The sequence below is a fragment of the Dama dama genome, chromosome 10 (genome assembly GCF_033118175.1).
Source record: "Dama dama isolate Ldn47 chromosome 10, ASM3311817v1, whole genome shotgun sequence".
Classification (NCBI taxonomy): Eukaryota; Metazoa; Chordata; class Mammalia; order Artiodactyla; family Cervidae; genus Dama; species Dama dama.
Window position 1 is genome coordinate 28,681,493 of NC_083690.1, and position 16,521 is coordinate 28,698,013.

Genomic DNA, 16,521 nt, shown 5'->3' on the forward strand with positions numbered 1-16,521 from the left:
ACCATCCCCAAGATAAAGAAATGCAAAAAAGCAAAATGGCTGGCTGAGGAGGCCTTATAAATAGCTGTGAAAAGAAGAGAAGCAAAAAGCAGAGATATACCCATTTGAATGCAGAGTTCTGAAGAATAGCAAAGAGAGACAAGAAAGCCTTCTTCAGTGATCACTGCAAAGAAATAGAGGAAAATGATAGAATGCGAAAGACTAGAGATCTCTTCAAAAAAATCAGATATACCAAGGGAACATTTCATGCAAAGATGGGCTCAATAAAGGACAGAAATGGTATAAACCTAACAGAAGCAGAAAATATTAAGAAGAGGCAGCAAAAATACACAGAACTGTACAAAAAACATCTTCATTACCCAGATAATCACAATATGTGATCACTCACCTAGAGCCAGACATCCTGGAATATAAAGTCAAGTGGGCCTTAGGAAGCATCACTATGAACAAATCTAGTGGAGGTGATGGAATTCCAGTTGACCTATTTCAAATCCTAAAAGATGATGCTGTGAAAGTGCTGCGCTCAGTATGTCAGCAAATTTGGAAAACTCAGCAGTGGCCATGGGACTGGAAAATGTCAGTTTTCATTCCAATCCCAAAGAAAGGCAATGCCAAAGAATGCTCAAACTACCGCACAATTGCACTCATCTCACATGCTAGTAAGGTAATGCTCAAATTTCTCCAAGTCAGGCTTCAGCAATATGTGAACAGTGAACTTCCAGATGTTCAAGCTGGTTTTAGAAAAGGCAGAGGAACCAGAGATCAAATTGCCAACATCTTCTGGATCATTGAAAAAGCAAGAAAATTCCATAAAAACATCTATTTCTGCTTTATTGACTATACCAAGCCTGTGACTGTGTGGATCACAATAAACTGTGGAAAATTCTGAAAGAGATGGGAATATCAGACCACCTGACCTGTCTGTTGAGAAATCTGTATGCAGGTCAGGAAGCAACAGTTAGAACTGGACATGGAACAACAGACTGGTTCCAAATCGGGAAAAGAATATGTCAAGGCTGTATATTGTCACCCTGCTTATTTAACTTACATGCAGAATACATCATGAGAAACACTGGGCTGGATGAAGCACAAGCTGGAATCAAGATTGCTGGGAGAAATATTAATAACCTCATATACAGATGACACCATCCTTATAGCAGAATGCGAAGAACTAAAGAGCCTCTTGATGAAAGTGAAAGAGGAGAGTGAAAAAGTTGGCTTAAAGCTCAACATTCAAAAAACTAAGATCATGGCATCCAGTCCCATCACTTCATGGCAAATAGATGGGGCAACAGTGGCTGACTTTATTTTGGGGGGCTCCAAAATCACTGCGGCCATGAAATTAAAAGACACTTACTCCCTGGAAGGAGTGTTATGACCAACCTCGACAGCATATTAAAAAGCAGAGACATTACTTTGTCAACAAAGGTCCGTCTAGTCAAGGCTATGTATGGATGTGAGAGTTGGACTATAAAGAAAGCTGAGCACTGAAGAATTGATGCTTTTGAACTGTGGTGTTGGAGAAGACTCTGGAGAGTCCCTTGGACTGCAAGGAGATCCAACCAGTCCATCCTAAAGGAGATGAGTCCTGAGTGTTCATTGGAAGGACTGATGTTGAAGCTGAAACTCCAATACTTTGGCTACCTGATGCAAAGAACTGGCTCATTTGAAAAGACCCTGATGCTGGGAAAGTTTGAAGACAGGAGGCGAAGGGGATGACAGAGGATGAGATGGTTGGATGGCATCACTGACTCAATGGACATGAGTTTTCGTAAACTCCGGGAGTTGGTAATGGACAGGGAGGCCTGGCATGCTGTGGTCCATGGAGTCACAAAGAGTTGGACACGACTGAATGACTGAACTAAACTGAAGGCTACAAAAACAGCCTGAGACACCAAAAACAAATGCAGATGCTTTTCAGCAGTACAGATCATTCAGTTTACGGATGGTCAGTTTTAAGCTAACTCTTTATTCTGATATGACAAAAGCCTTTATTTTCTTTATTACTATTATTATTGGCCATGCTGTGCAACATGTGGGATCTTAGTTTCTCAACCAGGGATCAAACTCAGGCCCCCTGCAATGGAAGTCCTGAGTCTTAACCACTGGACTGCCAGGGAAGGCCCTACAAGTCTTTATTTTCACCTCTAATGTTCCCTTCTAGCAAATAACCACAAAATCCAGGTGAGAAGCTTCCAGGTCTGCTATGCACAGCGCAGGAAACACTTGCTCGGTGTGCGATGGAAGTAGCACCCCCTCCCTGGGAAGGAGGAGCTGACCGAGCCAGTGTCTGCAGAGAGGTAGTTCTCACTTTAAACAGTAAACAGGCTGTTTCCCACACACTGTGACTTCACAGCTGACCGGTGGTACCGGGTTTCATTGGCAAGTCTCCAGTATCTCTCTCGCAACAGGAATGCTGCACTCTTTGGTTGTCTCTGCCGAGTGAAGATCCCTTTTCTGTTCCCTATCATCCGAAATGGTGCTAAAAACAAGGCAAAAGGTGTTTCAGATGACTCCTGATGGGGAAAATCAGAACCATCCTGGAGCCACGCTGGGACCTCAGCAATGTCTTCATGCTTTAGAGCTGCTCGGCCTGCTGTGGACTCAGAAGTGGCCGCTTAATGGGTTAAAGACTTAAATACCAGTGCTCCCTGAAACACTTCAGCTTTCATCCATTGGGGGAAGAATCTAAAACTGTTTATCTTTTCCTTGCAAGGTAATGTTTAAGACATTTAGGGTGCCCAGCTGCCTGATAACTGGAGCGGGGCTGAGACAAAGTTACCCTTGGAAAGGCTGGAGCCCTCTCTGAAAGGACTGCTCTCCCAGTAGAAGCCAGAGTCTTGACCACTCACGGGCGCCCAAGTAGGATCTACTAGTAGACGTTAAGGTCCTCCCAGGCAAACCGCCACCTGGGTCCCCACCCCTGGAGGCAGGTCCGCCAGAGAGGGAGGTGGAAAGAGCAGCTATGCTCCCAGCAAATCTCTCCACCCCCAAGAGAAACCACCCCTTCCGTGAAATGGAAAGTCCTCTCCCACTGAAAAGATCCAGACAACAATCATTTCTTCCGTGAAAAGCAAATACCAGGCACCGTGCCAAGCACTTCAGGTGGAATCCCTATGTCAGCCTGCGAGGTGGTGGGCGTTATCCCCACTTCACAGGCTTGTGAAAAGGTAGGTACCTTGTCCAAGGTCACACAGCTAATTCCTTAGTACACAAAGCCAGTGCCCCTACTCACAAAACTAGGCTCCTATCCAAGTTTATTTCCAGGAGCCATTAATCTCATTTGCCAAGGACAGTGGAGGCTCATGTTCTCTTTCTTTTTTCTCTTTCACTCTTGCCATTCTGATTTTCTTTTTTTTTTCTTATTTTGGTTTTTTTGGCCATGCTGTGTGGCATGAAGAATCTTAGTTCTCTGACTAGGCTTCAAACCCATGCACCCTGCATTGGGAGTGCAGTCTTAACCACTGGGCCACCAGGAAGCACCCCGCCTTCCCGCTGCCGCCCAAATTCTGATTTTTAATTGAACTTTAACCTTTCAAAAACCTGTCTTTCCCCAGAAGTAGTAAAAGGTAATTCCCACTATTATCAGTTCTTCCCTACCTCCCCCAGCTTGCTCTCTTCAATTTACAATATATCAAGAAGCTAGTAACCTAGAGGGGTAAAAAGATACAGGAAACATTCATTTGGAAGTTGTCATCGTCCTCACTTGAGAAAGTACAGATCATGTTCACTCTGAAGGCTTTTAAACATACTCCTACATTCAAAACCCTTTGATACTTATCTGTATTTGGTGAACCTGCCTTTCATAAGCAAATCATATAAAACAAACTGAAATGTCTTAGGTTTCTCAGGCTTTGTACCTTATCCTAGAATCACAAGTGTATCCCAGTAAATCCAGTGCAAGATCCACTTTTTCCTCATACTATTGTGAAACACAGAGGAAAGCTGGCCACCTCTGCCTTGAGACAGTCGCCTCTCCCATTTAGTTCAGAAAATGATCTCTATTACTTGCAGCATGCAAGTAATCAGCTGCTTGCTCAACACAACTGACTTTTTCCTAGGAAATCCTCTGTGTAGCCTGCTTTGATGACATCAGCCTTCCCCTGCTTATTTCCAGGGTTCTTAGAACCAAATGTCCTGAACTAACACGCCCACCAGAAACAATGAGAAGGGGTACATCCCGTGCACCCACATGCCACTTACACTGATTAGTCATGAAATCAGCAAAATTCCAGATGAGCTCGCCAACCACATACTCTTTGCGTTTTTGGTCCAGAACCGCATGATACTGCTCAAGCAGGCCTTTCTGGTACTCTTCACTGAACATCAGTGGTGGATCCTGGAATTCATGGCAAAGAGAGAAGTTAGGAGTCAGAACCAGCAAAACTGTAAACATTAGATAAAAATAAAGATCCATGTGGTGATGACCAAATTATCTGTCCTTGTGGTGGGCTTCGGTGCCTACAGGACTTGCTGATACTGGTGTAGGGACAAGCCAGTGCGTGATGCAGCCCAGGGTTTAAAAAAAAAAAAAAAAAGACAGAAGCTTAAAACAACAACAACAACAACCTTAATTAGTAACTGCTTTGTTTATAAGCAGAATTTTTTTTTTTTTGGCTGCACCAAGCGGCTGGTGGAATCTCAGTTCCCCAACCAGGAATTGAACCTGGACCTTCGGCAGTGAAAGCACAAGTCCTAACCACTGGACCACCAGGGAATTCCCATTAAACAGAGTTTAATAATTGCTTTAATTTTTCCCACCTCTATTCCCCACTGCAGTCTTACAACTGAACTATACTACGAATAAAAGTATGTCTCTGGATAATAAATTTAAAACCCAAGGCTGAAGTAGCTGCCAATGCATAATTTGAGCACTAGTGTGACTCAGATTTAACTTGCCTCCAATTCCCGTGTATCTCATCTAGGTAAGGAGCTGCTGTTTAGCCCATTGACATTCAACAAATCATTATTTAGCATCTGCTTATATGCCAGGCATTAGGGACAAAGTTACAAACTAGAAAGATAGGGTCCCTGCCCTCATGGGCTTTACAGTCTGGCAAGACACAGTTCTAAGTGTAACAAGGGTGAATTGGGAGCGTGTAGTGTGTGTGAGGGGCTGGGTAGGAGGAGGTTAGCAGGAGGCACAGAAAGCTTCATTGAAGCTGAGACCTGCCAGGTGAGGAGGGAGAAAAGCAGAGGCCACATCTGTGGACTCGGTCTCCAGTGAAGAGCTCACGTCTGTCATGTGCTAAGATATGACAATCTTTGAGATGTTCTTAGAGCATAAGGTCTGAGTTTTCATCTCCTGGGAATTTGTGGCGGGTGCCGAGTCTTTGACGCTCAAGGGTGCAGCACCGCAGTCATCTTCCAAGGGAACCAACCCCTGTGGGCTTGGGTCCTCCTTCCCGACAAGAAGGATTAAAATGCTGTTACACAGGATGCAGTGCAGATGCAACTGCGGCGTGCTTACGAAGCCAACGGAAACACAATTGAATCTCCCTCCTGGAGCCCCCAGTCTGGTCAAGGAGAGAACAAAGAGAGCATGACCGCTCACGGTGTTCCTCTGCCCAGGTAGGTGGGGTCCTCCTCACCCAAGAGTGGACACCTGAGCTGAAGCAGGAACGCTGAGTCAAGTTCCATTAGCTGGCGATTATGGAGCTAAGAAGGGCTTCCTGGGCAGAAGGAAGAGGCCAGGCCAGCACAGGAGCCACCAAACAGAATAGACCAGGATCCCCTGGGAGAGGGCAGAGGGCATGCACAGCCCTGACCACAGATTAGGGCTTCGTCAGGGGTAGCCAGGGACAGGACAAGGCTTGGATTTGTCCCACGGACCACCTGGGCAGCCTGTGGGAGGCTACCTGAGGACCATGCACACGGATCAGAGGCTGAGTCCAGGACCGCTGTGTGGAGGGGCAGCTTCGGGCAAGCCTGGTAAGGTGGGAGGTGGCCAGGACAAGGGAGGGACGGGGAAGGAGGCAGATCTCTAGCCTGGGCAGTGATGACTGACATCACTGTCTGAGAGAGGGAAAAAAATAACCCCCATCTTCGATGCAACTTACCTCGTGAAACCCTGCAATGGTATCTGCTCCGTACTCGCTCTGAATCATTGGCTTCTGGTAGGCCTTATGCCAGTTCTCGAACTGGGTTGCCAGCTGCAGCTGAATCACCTCCATGTGCCCATAGTCGTGGTACCAGGAGTAGTAGCTGTTCACACAGATGACGTCCACGTACGGCGCCTACAAGAGCATGGGAGCGAGTCCGCCAACCAGCAGAGGGGAGGACTCACACTCGGGGCTGCCTCTGGCAGAGGAGGTAAGAAGAGAGTGCGCCAAGTGCGCTAGATGCGCACGTGTAGGAGATAACAGTCAGAAGGGACCTGAATGGAGCGAGTGAACAGAGCAGGTCTCTCGTTCTGGGCCGGCACCCCGACCTGGCTGCAGCCGGGCTCCGGGGAGGGCGATGAGAGGCAGAGCTGGCGCCAGGCACGCCGGCCCCAGGGGAGCCCATCCAGACCGGACTTCATTCATCTCTAGGTTGTGCTCCTGTCACTAGTCATCCCCTTGGACCCTTGAGGGTCGAAGGCAGTTTTTCTCCTCACAGAGCCTCCCGAGTCCCCTTTCTGAGCTACTGTCATGGGCCCTGAAGAGACTGGACAGTTCCCTCCTAGGAGGGCAGCCCAGCTTGGGGGGCAGCACTGCCACGAATCTGAGCAATGTGGTGCTCGGTGGACCGCAAAGCTCACCTGATCCCACGCTCGCCTGCAGAGTCTGCAGTGGGACCCATGTGGGCCCTCTTTCCCAAGGGACTGCAGCACCCTTCTGAACTTGGGGCGGAAAGATGCAGGTGGGAAGCGGTACCTCTGGGTGGGCACGTGACCACAGCTCACACATCCCAGCGGGTGAGCCTGGCAACCTTCTGGGGTGACCAGTACAGGCTCCCTTGCCCACTAGAGCAGGAAGGGATGCCACTGAGACTGAGAAGCCCAGGTCTGCCTGTGCCCCACTGGTGTTCCACCACACTCGTGTTCCTTTGAAGGGACAGCACCGGAGCTCTAGGGCTGCAAACCATCCGGTCCATGTGGAAATGACAGTGCTCACAACTTACACTTGTACACAGTGCTTTCTTATCCTCTTTTTCTTGAGAGGATTTCTCTTTCTGGAGCACTTTTTAGTACTGGCCTCAGTTCCCTAGTGAAGCATCTTCTTGCTCCCATGTTTTACAGCTTTTGTGCAACAACTCAACACAGTTTCTGACGAGCTGCTGTACCCAGGGACCATGAAAGGAGCCATGGGGTCCAACCGGCTGGGTGAGCCTCTCCCTTCAATTTTCAGTCCCTTCAGTGCTGGATCTCAGCAGTGGTTCCCAAAGCTGACTGATGCCTGGAATCACTGAGGAGTTTTTAAAAAACTCAGATTCCTACCCTGGACTTTACAAATCAGAATCACAAAATCCAGAGCTCTGTACTTTCAAAAAGCTTCCCTTTGTGGCTCCAATGATCAGGCAAGTTGGAGAAACACAAGTCAATGATGACTTTAGGCTCCCCCCCTTTTCTGAGCATATTAAACTGGGGGCATAAAATTAAATCAAGGTCCGGAGAAACCGATGAACTGAGAACGAACTGAGAAGGAATTTGACCTCCCTACGCCTGACCTCCTTAGCTTCAACAAGCTACACTGCCTGGCAAAGGACTGCCTGGCAGTTCTCTTTAACCCAAAGACCATCTGTGGAAATGGTCAGACTGGCTGCTCGTGGTCCCTCCCAGCAGCTCATGCCAGCAAGCATCAGGGCAGGACAAGAGCACAGGCAGAGGGAAGACGTGCGGAGACCCCCAGGCTCACCCCCAAGTCTGCTTCATAGCTGGTGCTGGTCACAAAGGTCACGGGCCGGGAGGGGTCCAAGGCTTTAGTGTGGGCAATCAGCGTCCTGTCCACGGAGGGCAGAAGACACGGTGCTGTCAGTCTGCGGAGGGCTCTCAGGTACCCCTCCTGAGTCCTCTCCTTCCCATCTTCCCAGACAAAAAACCCCCAAGACACGCTCTCCTCCCTGCCTTCTAGGGTATTTCAGGTAAGCAAACGTGTTCCTCAAGACATCATGTTCCCTGACATCATTCTCTCTTCCTCTCTCCCCAGATCTTAGCCCCCCCACCTCTCCCACAAAGGGGGCCATCCTCAAGAGATGAGAGGCACAGCTGAGATCTTTGAGCTGGGTGCTGCGAAAAGCAAGTTTCCGCATCTCTGACAAAACTAGGATGTGGTGCAGGTTAGGATGAGTATTAATTTAACACATCACTAGGGAGCATGTCCTGGGAGGCAAGCTATGAACTGGGCACTCAGTAGAGACTTAAATAGGCATGCATTGGCTTGGCCAAAAGTTCATTCGAGTTTTTGAACAATGTTATGATAAAACCCAAACGAACTTTTTGCTCAACCCGACCTCCAGCTGTGTGTCCAGAGCTCGTCTTTGCCTAGGAAGGTCCACTACCCAAACCCTCCACCCTGAATAGGGGGAGGCAGGCAGTGTCTCCTAGGGAGTATTTCCATGGCCTCTGCTGTCTCCGCAGTATGTGAAATAATTCCCCACTCCAGGCTACGCCACAACTGCAGGATGGTAAGAAAGAGAAGGAATCGAGGAACACGCCAGGAGGCTGGCCAACAGTGGGGAGATGGCCCCTATGTGAGGTTTCTGCCCACAGCAATGCCTGGGGGATGGGGGAAGTTATTGGTATGCAGTGAACGGACAATGAACTTCAGGTGACCTGGTCCCGTCCAACAACGTAACTTTAGGATAGTTGGAATATGGACGTCATTGAAAATCTGTTTATAATTATATGCCTAGGTCAGTCAGCTTTATAAAGCTTAAATTCCCTTTACAGGTGAACTCAAAAGCATTACAAAGTGGTTTTGTGCAGTTGTAACATGTACTAAATTTCCCAGGAATGGAGACACCATAAAAATCAAGGGAAGACCCAGGTGGTAAAGAACCCGCCTGCCAGGCGGAAGACGTGGGCTTGATTCCTGGGTCAGGAAGATCCCCTGGGGAAGGAAATGGCAACCTACTCCAGTATTCTTGCCTGGGAAATCCCATGGACAGAGGAGCCTGGTGGGCTACAGTCCATGAGGTCGCAAAGAGTCAGACACGACTTAGCGACTAAATAACAGCAGAGCTTGGTTTTGACTGGAACTCTATCGGCCATGGCTCAGTCCCTTAGAAAAGAGCATAACGGAAGGAAATGCTGCTCGCAGCACCAGAGTCGCCGGCTATGCTTCCCAGCCCTGTTATCAGCTTCTGCAGCTGTGTTTTCAGGGAGTTTCCCGGAAGGCGCAAGCGCCTGACTCCTTCACTGGCCCTTCTGGAGTGTCAGGCTCACACATTTATGTATTCTTTGACAAATGTCTCTTCCTTATGTCAGTCAGGCCACGTCATTACCTTTTTTCTTTAATTTGAAGTTTTATGTATAAGTAGGTTATGTTATATCTGGATTTCATCGCAGGTGTGTCAAGGAGACACTTGGCTGAAATCATAATCTGGGTGGGTGGGTACCTTGTCCCCTGAATTGACTAGAGATGGATGCACCTGGGCTGGGAGCAGCCCACACCCACCCCAGGGCCCACCGCCACTCTCCCGTGGCTGCCAGGCAAGGTTGAGCTGGGCCAGCAGGCTGCGGTCTCACCTAGGACCCGGCCCAGGCAAGGCAGGAGCACTCACTTGAAGTAGTAACCAGCCGGTTTCAGGAAGGAAGCGGGCTCATTGGCCAGGGACCACATTACAACGGCCGGGTGATTCTTGTCCCTGCGGATCATTTCCTCCATCACCTCCAGGTGGTGCTGCAGAGACACGTTGCTGAAGCTCTCACTGTGGGCCGAGGGAGGAAAGGGAGCAGGTCAGTCTGATTTTCTTTCCTTCTAGTAGAAACTCTGGGCTTCCTTGATGACTCAGTGGTAAAGAACCCGCCTCCCAACGTAGGAAAGGCAAGTTCGATCCCTGGGTCGGGAAGATCCCCTGGAGAAGGAAATGGCAATCCACTCAAGTATTCTGGCCTGAAGAATCCAACAGACAGAGGAGCCTGGTGGGCTACAGTCCATGGGGTCTCAGAGTCACAGAGAGCTGAGCGACAGCATGCACACACAGGCTGCTGAGCTGGGAAGGCTGGGCAGTGCAGGCAGCAGGCACTCACGCCGACACGATGCCCACACCGGGGCTCTCGTCGATGACCACGATCCCGTAGCGGTCACAGAGTTGCAGCACCTCCTCCGCGTAGGGGTAGTGGCTGGTGCGGAAGGCGTTGGCGCCCAGCCAGCGAAGCAGGTTGAAGTCCTTCACCAGCAGTGGCCAGTCAAAGCCCTTCCCTCGGATCTGGGGGACAGCAGAGATGGGTGAGCTCCTGCCCTCGACCCCATCCCAGACACATTTCCTCCGAGAGCTGGGCCCCCCAGAGTTACCCCATCAGCCCGCTCTCCAGGCCAAGCACAGGCAGTGGTTTGGAGCGGTTTGCTCTGAGCTGCCCTCAGCCACTCCAGGGGCTGCGGGGAAGGGGTGAGCAACAGGGACCCAGGAGCCCCTACTCACGTCTGCATCCTCATGCTTGTTGACCCCTTGGAAATAGAACGGCTTCCCATTGATGAGGAACTGTCTCTCGGTGATGGCCACGGTGCGGATCCCCACGGGGAGGGTGTAGAAGTCAGACACGGGCCCCACAGCCGTCTGCGCCGTCAACTTCACCTGCGAAAGCCGAGCACTGGACATGAGGCAGCCTGACTGGCCTGAGCCCCACGCAGCCTGAGCTTCGCAGGACAGCCCTGGCAAACCACGGCGGCCCACCTCTGGGGCTGCAGGTGGAGAGAGGCAGAAATTACATCTGCCGTAAGCAAGAAGAAACTTTTGCCCACACTGCCCCAGGGCCTCCTCTTCCAACTCAGCCTTCCCACCAAGGGCTGAAAAAATCAGGCTGGGGACTCTTCAATCCAACAGCCCAGGAAGCTGAGGGGACCAGGCCTGCTGAAGCTAGGGCTGCTGGATGGGGGCAAACAGCCTCCCCCAGCCCAATCCTCACCACCATTACCTCCAATGAGTACAGGTAGGCAGGGTGCTCATGCATCAGGTACGGCCACCAGAGGTGGGCACTGGGCACCTGCAGCTGGCCCTGGGCCCCTGTCCCCTTGGCCACAACTTTGCCTTCCTCATCCAGAAGACCCACGTCCAGTTGGAAGTGGTCACTGCCCTGGACGATGATCTGGTAATTCACCAGCCCTACAGGAGACAGGAGATTAGATGAGAGAGAAGAGGGGGGCATGTGACCTGGGGTCCTACAGGTGAGAGCACCCTGAGGAGGTGGGTGGGAGAGCCTGTCTCCAAGGGGATCTTTCCAAACAGGGAACACCAAGCCACTCTGGGCCCGGCTGAGGGCAGATCCTGGCAGGAGCCTCACCAATGTCTTGGTCCATGTCGGTGGTGACGGTAATGTCATCGATGTAGGTGGTAGGCGTGGTGTAGAGGAGCACAGTCCGATGCAGTCCCGCGTAGTTGAAGAAGTCAAACTTTATGTTCTGGACAAAGTAACCCTTGGGGTACCTAGGACGGAGCAAGGGGATAGTGGCCTTGTCCCAAATCCTTCGATCTCAACTCACATGTCTCCCTGGCCTCCCAGAGCCAGGGCCTCACCTCTGCTGAAGCCGCCCTGTCCCCTGGTGGGCAGACGTCTGGGCAGGGTGGGGAGTGGGGGCGGGGGTGGGGGGTGGGCAAGGTGCTGCTCACATGGAGGGGTCCGTCTTGTAGAGGATGGTCCCCGGCGGCAGGGTGTGGGGGGACAGCGTGTTGTTGATGGCGATGGTGATGCGGCAGGAGGACAGGGGCCCGCTCTGGACCAGCTTGCTGATGTCAGCCTCGAAGGGGAGATGGCCCCCCTCGTGCTCTGCCACATGGACCCCATTCACCCACTGCAGATACAAGGAGACAGGGCGGGGGGGCCCGGCCGTTTCCGGCATGCCCTCACACACAAGTGCAGGATGGGGAAGCAGGCGGAGCGGGTGGGCTGAGGGTTCTGCCAGCTGCCACTGACCTCGGGAGTGGAAGAATGGGGCTCCAGGGGAATAGACAAGACCACCCTCCTCCACCCAGGGCACAAACTCCAGTGTGGGGCCTTAAATGTGCCCCCGCCCCCCACCCTGCAACCCCAGAGGCAGGCACCCCAGGACAGCCTGCCCCCTGCCCCGCCCCACGCCCGGCCACCCGCCCTGCCTACTGCCCGCTGCACTGACCACGATGGCATAGTAGTGGGCGCTGCCAATCCTCAGCACCACTCTCATGCCCAGGTCCTCGGTCCACCGCTGGGGCAGGGTGATCTCCCGTTCATACCACACCCAGCCGACAAAACTCCGCAGCTGCCCGTCCTGGCCCACATCGTTGAAACTTGAAGGCACCGGCATGTCCAGAGTAGGGCCTGACTGAGGAGACCAGGGCGGGAATCAGGTCTGGACCACCCGGGAAACTAAGGGGCCAGGTCCCCCAGCAGTTCTGCCTGCAGGACAAAGCTGGACAAAATGACTTCTCCCCAGGTTCTTTCCTGGTGGCCCAGCAATAAGGAATCTGCTTTGCAATGTAGGGGACACAGGTTTGATCCCTGGTCTGGGAAGATTCTACATGCTGCAGGGCAATTAAGCCCAAGGACCACAACTAAGGCTGGATGCAGCCAAATATTTATTTTATATTTGGCTGCATGTTAAAATATTAAAAAAGAAAAAAGACTTCTCCCAGACCCTCCCAGATTCCAGACCACCCTACCAGCAACTCACCAATGTCTTTTATGGACTCATTTAATTTTTACAACTCCATGAAGCAGACCCAGTCAGTCAGTCACTCACTCAGTCAAGGGTGCACCGGGAACACCTACATGGTGTTCTAGGTGCTGGGAATAGAACACTGGACAACATCTCTGCTGTCAGTGAGCAGCTCTATGTAGAGAGGGTGCAGAGGGGCAGGGAGCTATCTTGGGGTCAGGGAAGGCCTTTGGGGGCCAAGGCCCATGAGATACAACCTCTGGACATCCTGGCAGAACCTGAGCCCCATAGGGAACCCTTTGAACTTGAACACCTCAGGAAGAAGGCAAGGCAGTAGCAGACATAGCTCAGTGAGTCTGGAAGCAGATTGAGGAAAAGCTTCCTGAAGACACAGATGAGACACAGGAACTCGGAGGAAGCGGGATTCCCTGCCCCTCACAGCTGTATGCCCAGCGGCTGGCCCAAGCCCTGCCACACAATGAGGACCCAGTAAATACTGACTGAATGAATGGATAACCTTCTGATGACACCAACAGCTAGGATGCTTTGTGTCCGAGGTCTGCTGGGAGCAGAAGTTCTTAGGGCAGCGGGCACCCGCGTTTTCATGGAAAGGGGTGTGCCCAGGGCCACAGCCAGCCTGGGGCAAGAAGGATATCCAGAAATCAGACCCTGACTAAGAGGAAGATGATCAACTGACTGCCACAGGAAGGAAGGCTGGCCGGGAAGCAGGGGCCGCTCTGGAAGGAAACTGTGAGTGGGGCACGTGCCCGGCTCCCCCACCCCTTTCCTCCTCTGATGAGGGCTGAGCGGCAAAGACTGAAAAAAGAGGATGTAAGGGAGGTGACCGTTGGATGCTCACGGCCGATCCCCGCCCCAGTTCTCAGCCCACCCGACCCAAAGCAAAAGGGGAGACCTAGAAAGGGGTGCTCGGCTGGACGCCAAGCCCCGTTCTCTACCTAAAGCTTGGAACCCAGAGTCCTTCCTGCCAGGACAAAGGTGCGGCCCCAAAATGTCCAAAGACTCCCCTCCAGCCACGGGGCGGCCACCGGCCCTAGCTCGCGGCAGGGACACCGCTCCGGCTCCGCCTCCCCTACCGAAGTCCGGCCCGCCCATTTCCTCCTGCAGGTCATTCTCCGGGTGGGTCGACCCCACGGCCCCTCAGGGCCGTCCATCAGTTCCAAGGGCCCAAGGGAAGGCTCCCCGCGCCCCCCACACCGGGCTTCCAGGAGCTCCCCGGCCCCGGCCCAGGTCCCGTCCCCAGAGCGCGCACCTCCCGCAGCGGCGCCCGGTACCACTGCTGCTCGAAGCCCTGGCGCCGGTTGTCGGAGAAGTCGGCGCGGAAGCTCCAGAGGCCGTCCAGTTCCTTGCGCTCCCGCGACCGGCTCTCCCGGGGATAGAGCATCCCGCCCTGCAGCAGCGCCAGCCCGCAGCCCCAGAGCAGAGGGCCGAGCACGGCCCAGACGCCCGCCGGTCCCCGGAGCATGGTTGCAGTGCGGCCGGGAGCAGCAGCTGCGGGGCGTCCCCGGCCGCGCGCTGATAACGGAGCCGGGGCGGGGCCTAGAGTCACGTGCCCCGCCCCCGCGCCATCTTGGCCAGTCGGGGCACCCCCTCCCTGTGAGGCCCGCGCCCCTCAGGTCGCGACCGGCCCTCCTTCCTTCCCGAGGGCGGCGGCGGCGGAGGGCCCGCGGGGAGCCGGAGCGCCAGCCCGGACCCGGAAGAGCGGAGGTCGTAGGTCGCAGGCTTCCGCACCCGCCGGGTCGCCGCCCTCCTCCACCCTGGCGTCCCCAGCTGCTCGCGCCCAAGGCCGCTCGTCCAGGCTCGCGAGCCAGAGCCGGACCTGAGAGACTGCCGGGTTCCGCCCAACACACACCGATTCTTCAAGAAGACCGGCTGGGGACACCCCCACTCGCTTATGCCTGCGGGACACCGGTAAGCTCAGGCGAAGCCTGTATGCCTAGTGCCCCTCGGCCCGCAGGCGTGATCACCCGGCTCTTAGCCTTGACCCTGGGCCTCCACCAGCAGTCCCCTGGTCCCCGAACCCCTACCCAGGGTCCCTGCGCTCCTTGGCATTGCGGACTTACACATAAAGATACAAGGAGATGGAGTCTGTGGTACCAGGATCCTGGCCTGGGTGCATTTGTTCCTACAGTTACTTGATTTTTTAAATTATTAATTTTTGCTCTGATTTCAGTTCACCAAAGCAACCTTCTGGCTTAGACCTTGACACTGTAAACAAAGTAGATCCCGGGACAGTACAAATAAATAAATTGCAAGAATTGGCAAGGCCTAAAGATTTTTTTTCCCCAAATGCTTACAATATAAAAAGAAGAAAAAGTAAGATGCAAAAGTTTATACTGTGTGATCCTAGTAGTGCTAAAATTAAATCCACACAGCTGTAGATAGATGTGAACTGTTATTATCAGTGTTACAGGTGATTTCCATTTTCTTCTTCATATGTTCTGAGTTTTTGAAAATTTCTATCATGAACATGCATTAATTTTATAATCAGAATGAAAACAGTGGGAACTTTCCTGAAGGTCCAGTGGTTAAGACTTCCCTTCCAATGCAGGGGGTGTGGGTTTGATCCCTGGTCAGGGAGCTAGTATCCCGCCTGCCTGTAGGCCAAAAACCAAAACATAAAACAGAAGCAATAATGTAACAAATTCAATAAAACCTTCAAAATTAAAAAAAAAAAAAAAAATAGTCCATGTTAAAAAAAAAAAAGAAAGAAACTAATGATCTTCTTAAAACTAGCACCTGGGCACCAATAAGTAAAGTTGATTTGCTTCTGTATGTGTGTGTGACACGCGCTCGGTTGCTCAGTCGTGTCCCCCTCTTTCCAACCCCACCGGCTATAGCCCGCCAGGTTCCTATCTCCATGGGACTTGCCAGGCAAGAATACTGCAGTGGGTTGCCATTTTCATCCACGGACATCTTCCTGACTTAGGGATCAACCTGTTGTCTCTTGTGTCTCCTGCTTTGGCAGGCAGATTCTTTCCTATTAGCACCACAAAGAAGGAAACCAATAACCATTTGAAGCTCGCAAATGGGCACAAATAAGTAAAGGTTGATCTGCTTCTATAATAAATTGATTTTCCATGTGAGAGTCAACCTGTATATAATTAAATGAAAATTGATTTTCTACTGTTTGATAAGAGGACACAGAAAACCTATTTTCCGAACCCATGACCCTAACAACCAGACCCTGAAGGGTGAAATCCATTGGCCAGTTTCCTTGCCCCTTCATTTTGCACCTGTGCATTAAACGGAATCTGGAGATGAAGTTCTGGGAGTTTCCAGCAGTGAGAATGGATGAGGTCACCAAAGAACAGAGGGCAGGTGGAAAACAGATCCCAAGAGTCGCCCTAAGGCACCCTATGTTATGAGTAGAGGGGGCAAAGAGGAGAAGTGAGCAGGTCACCATCTCCTTGTGGATAAATGCAGACCCCTTAGTATAGTCTGTTGTGGTCTGACTGGTTCCCCTGATCCCTGGCTCTGAGTTCCAGAACACACCATGCTCCTGCTGGCTTCTGGGCCCTGGCTTAGGACCTTCCCTCTGTCTGGAAGCCCTTCCACCCCAGACTAGTGAACTCTTCCCTCTTCCCCATCACTCTCATTCTTCAGGGATCATTTCAGAGATTTTTCTTTGTTTGTTTTTTAGCCACACCATGTGGCTTTTGGAATCTTAGTTCTTCAACCAAGGATGGAACGGAGGCCCTCAACAATGAAAGGGCAGAGTCTCAACCAT

The 16,521-nt window shown here is 52.0% G+C and overlaps 2 protein-coding genes and 1 non-coding gene across 16 annotated transcripts in view; 1 reads left to right on the forward strand and 2 right to left on the reverse strand.

Annotated features, from left to right (window-relative positions):
* Nucleotides 1–1,949: 1,949 nt before the first annotated feature.
* Nucleotides 1,950–14,406, reverse strand: GUSB (glucuronidase beta). The gene is made up of 12 exons (XM_061153338.1): nt 14,044–14,406; nt 12,255–12,440; nt 11,752–11,933; nt 11,426–11,568; nt 11,060–11,247; nt 10,567–10,719; nt 10,175–10,353; nt 9,706–9,852; nt 7,839–7,923; nt 6,060–6,236; nt 4,204–4,339; nt 1,950–2,482 (listed from the first exon to the last, which is right to left on the reverse strand). Exons 1-12 carry the CDS (start codon nt 14,254–14,256, stop codon nt 2,313–2,315), a joined length of 1,959 nt encoding a protein of 652 aa, XP_061009321.1. The 5' UTR covers nt 14,257–14,406; the 3' UTR covers nt 1,950–2,312.
* On the reverse strand, nt 4,646–4,717 carry TRNAE-UUC (transfer RNA glutamic acid (anticodon UUC)). The gene has a single exon. It is a non-coding gene; the product is annotated as a tRNA-Glu (tRNA).
* Nucleotides 14,391–16,521, forward strand: part of CRCP (CGRP receptor component) — a 95,542-nt gene continuing 93,411 nt past the window's right edge. For 3 of the 14 annotated variants that reach the window (XR_009694458.1, XM_061153341.1, XM_061153342.1), the window contains exon 1: nt 14,391–14,702. The gene's annotated coding sequence lies outside the window, so the exon portion shown is untranslated. The remainder of the gene's footprint in view (nt 14,703–16,521) is intronic. The other 11 variants (XR_009694461.1, XR_009694460.1, XR_009694465.1 and 8 more) reach the window with 8 other exon arrangements.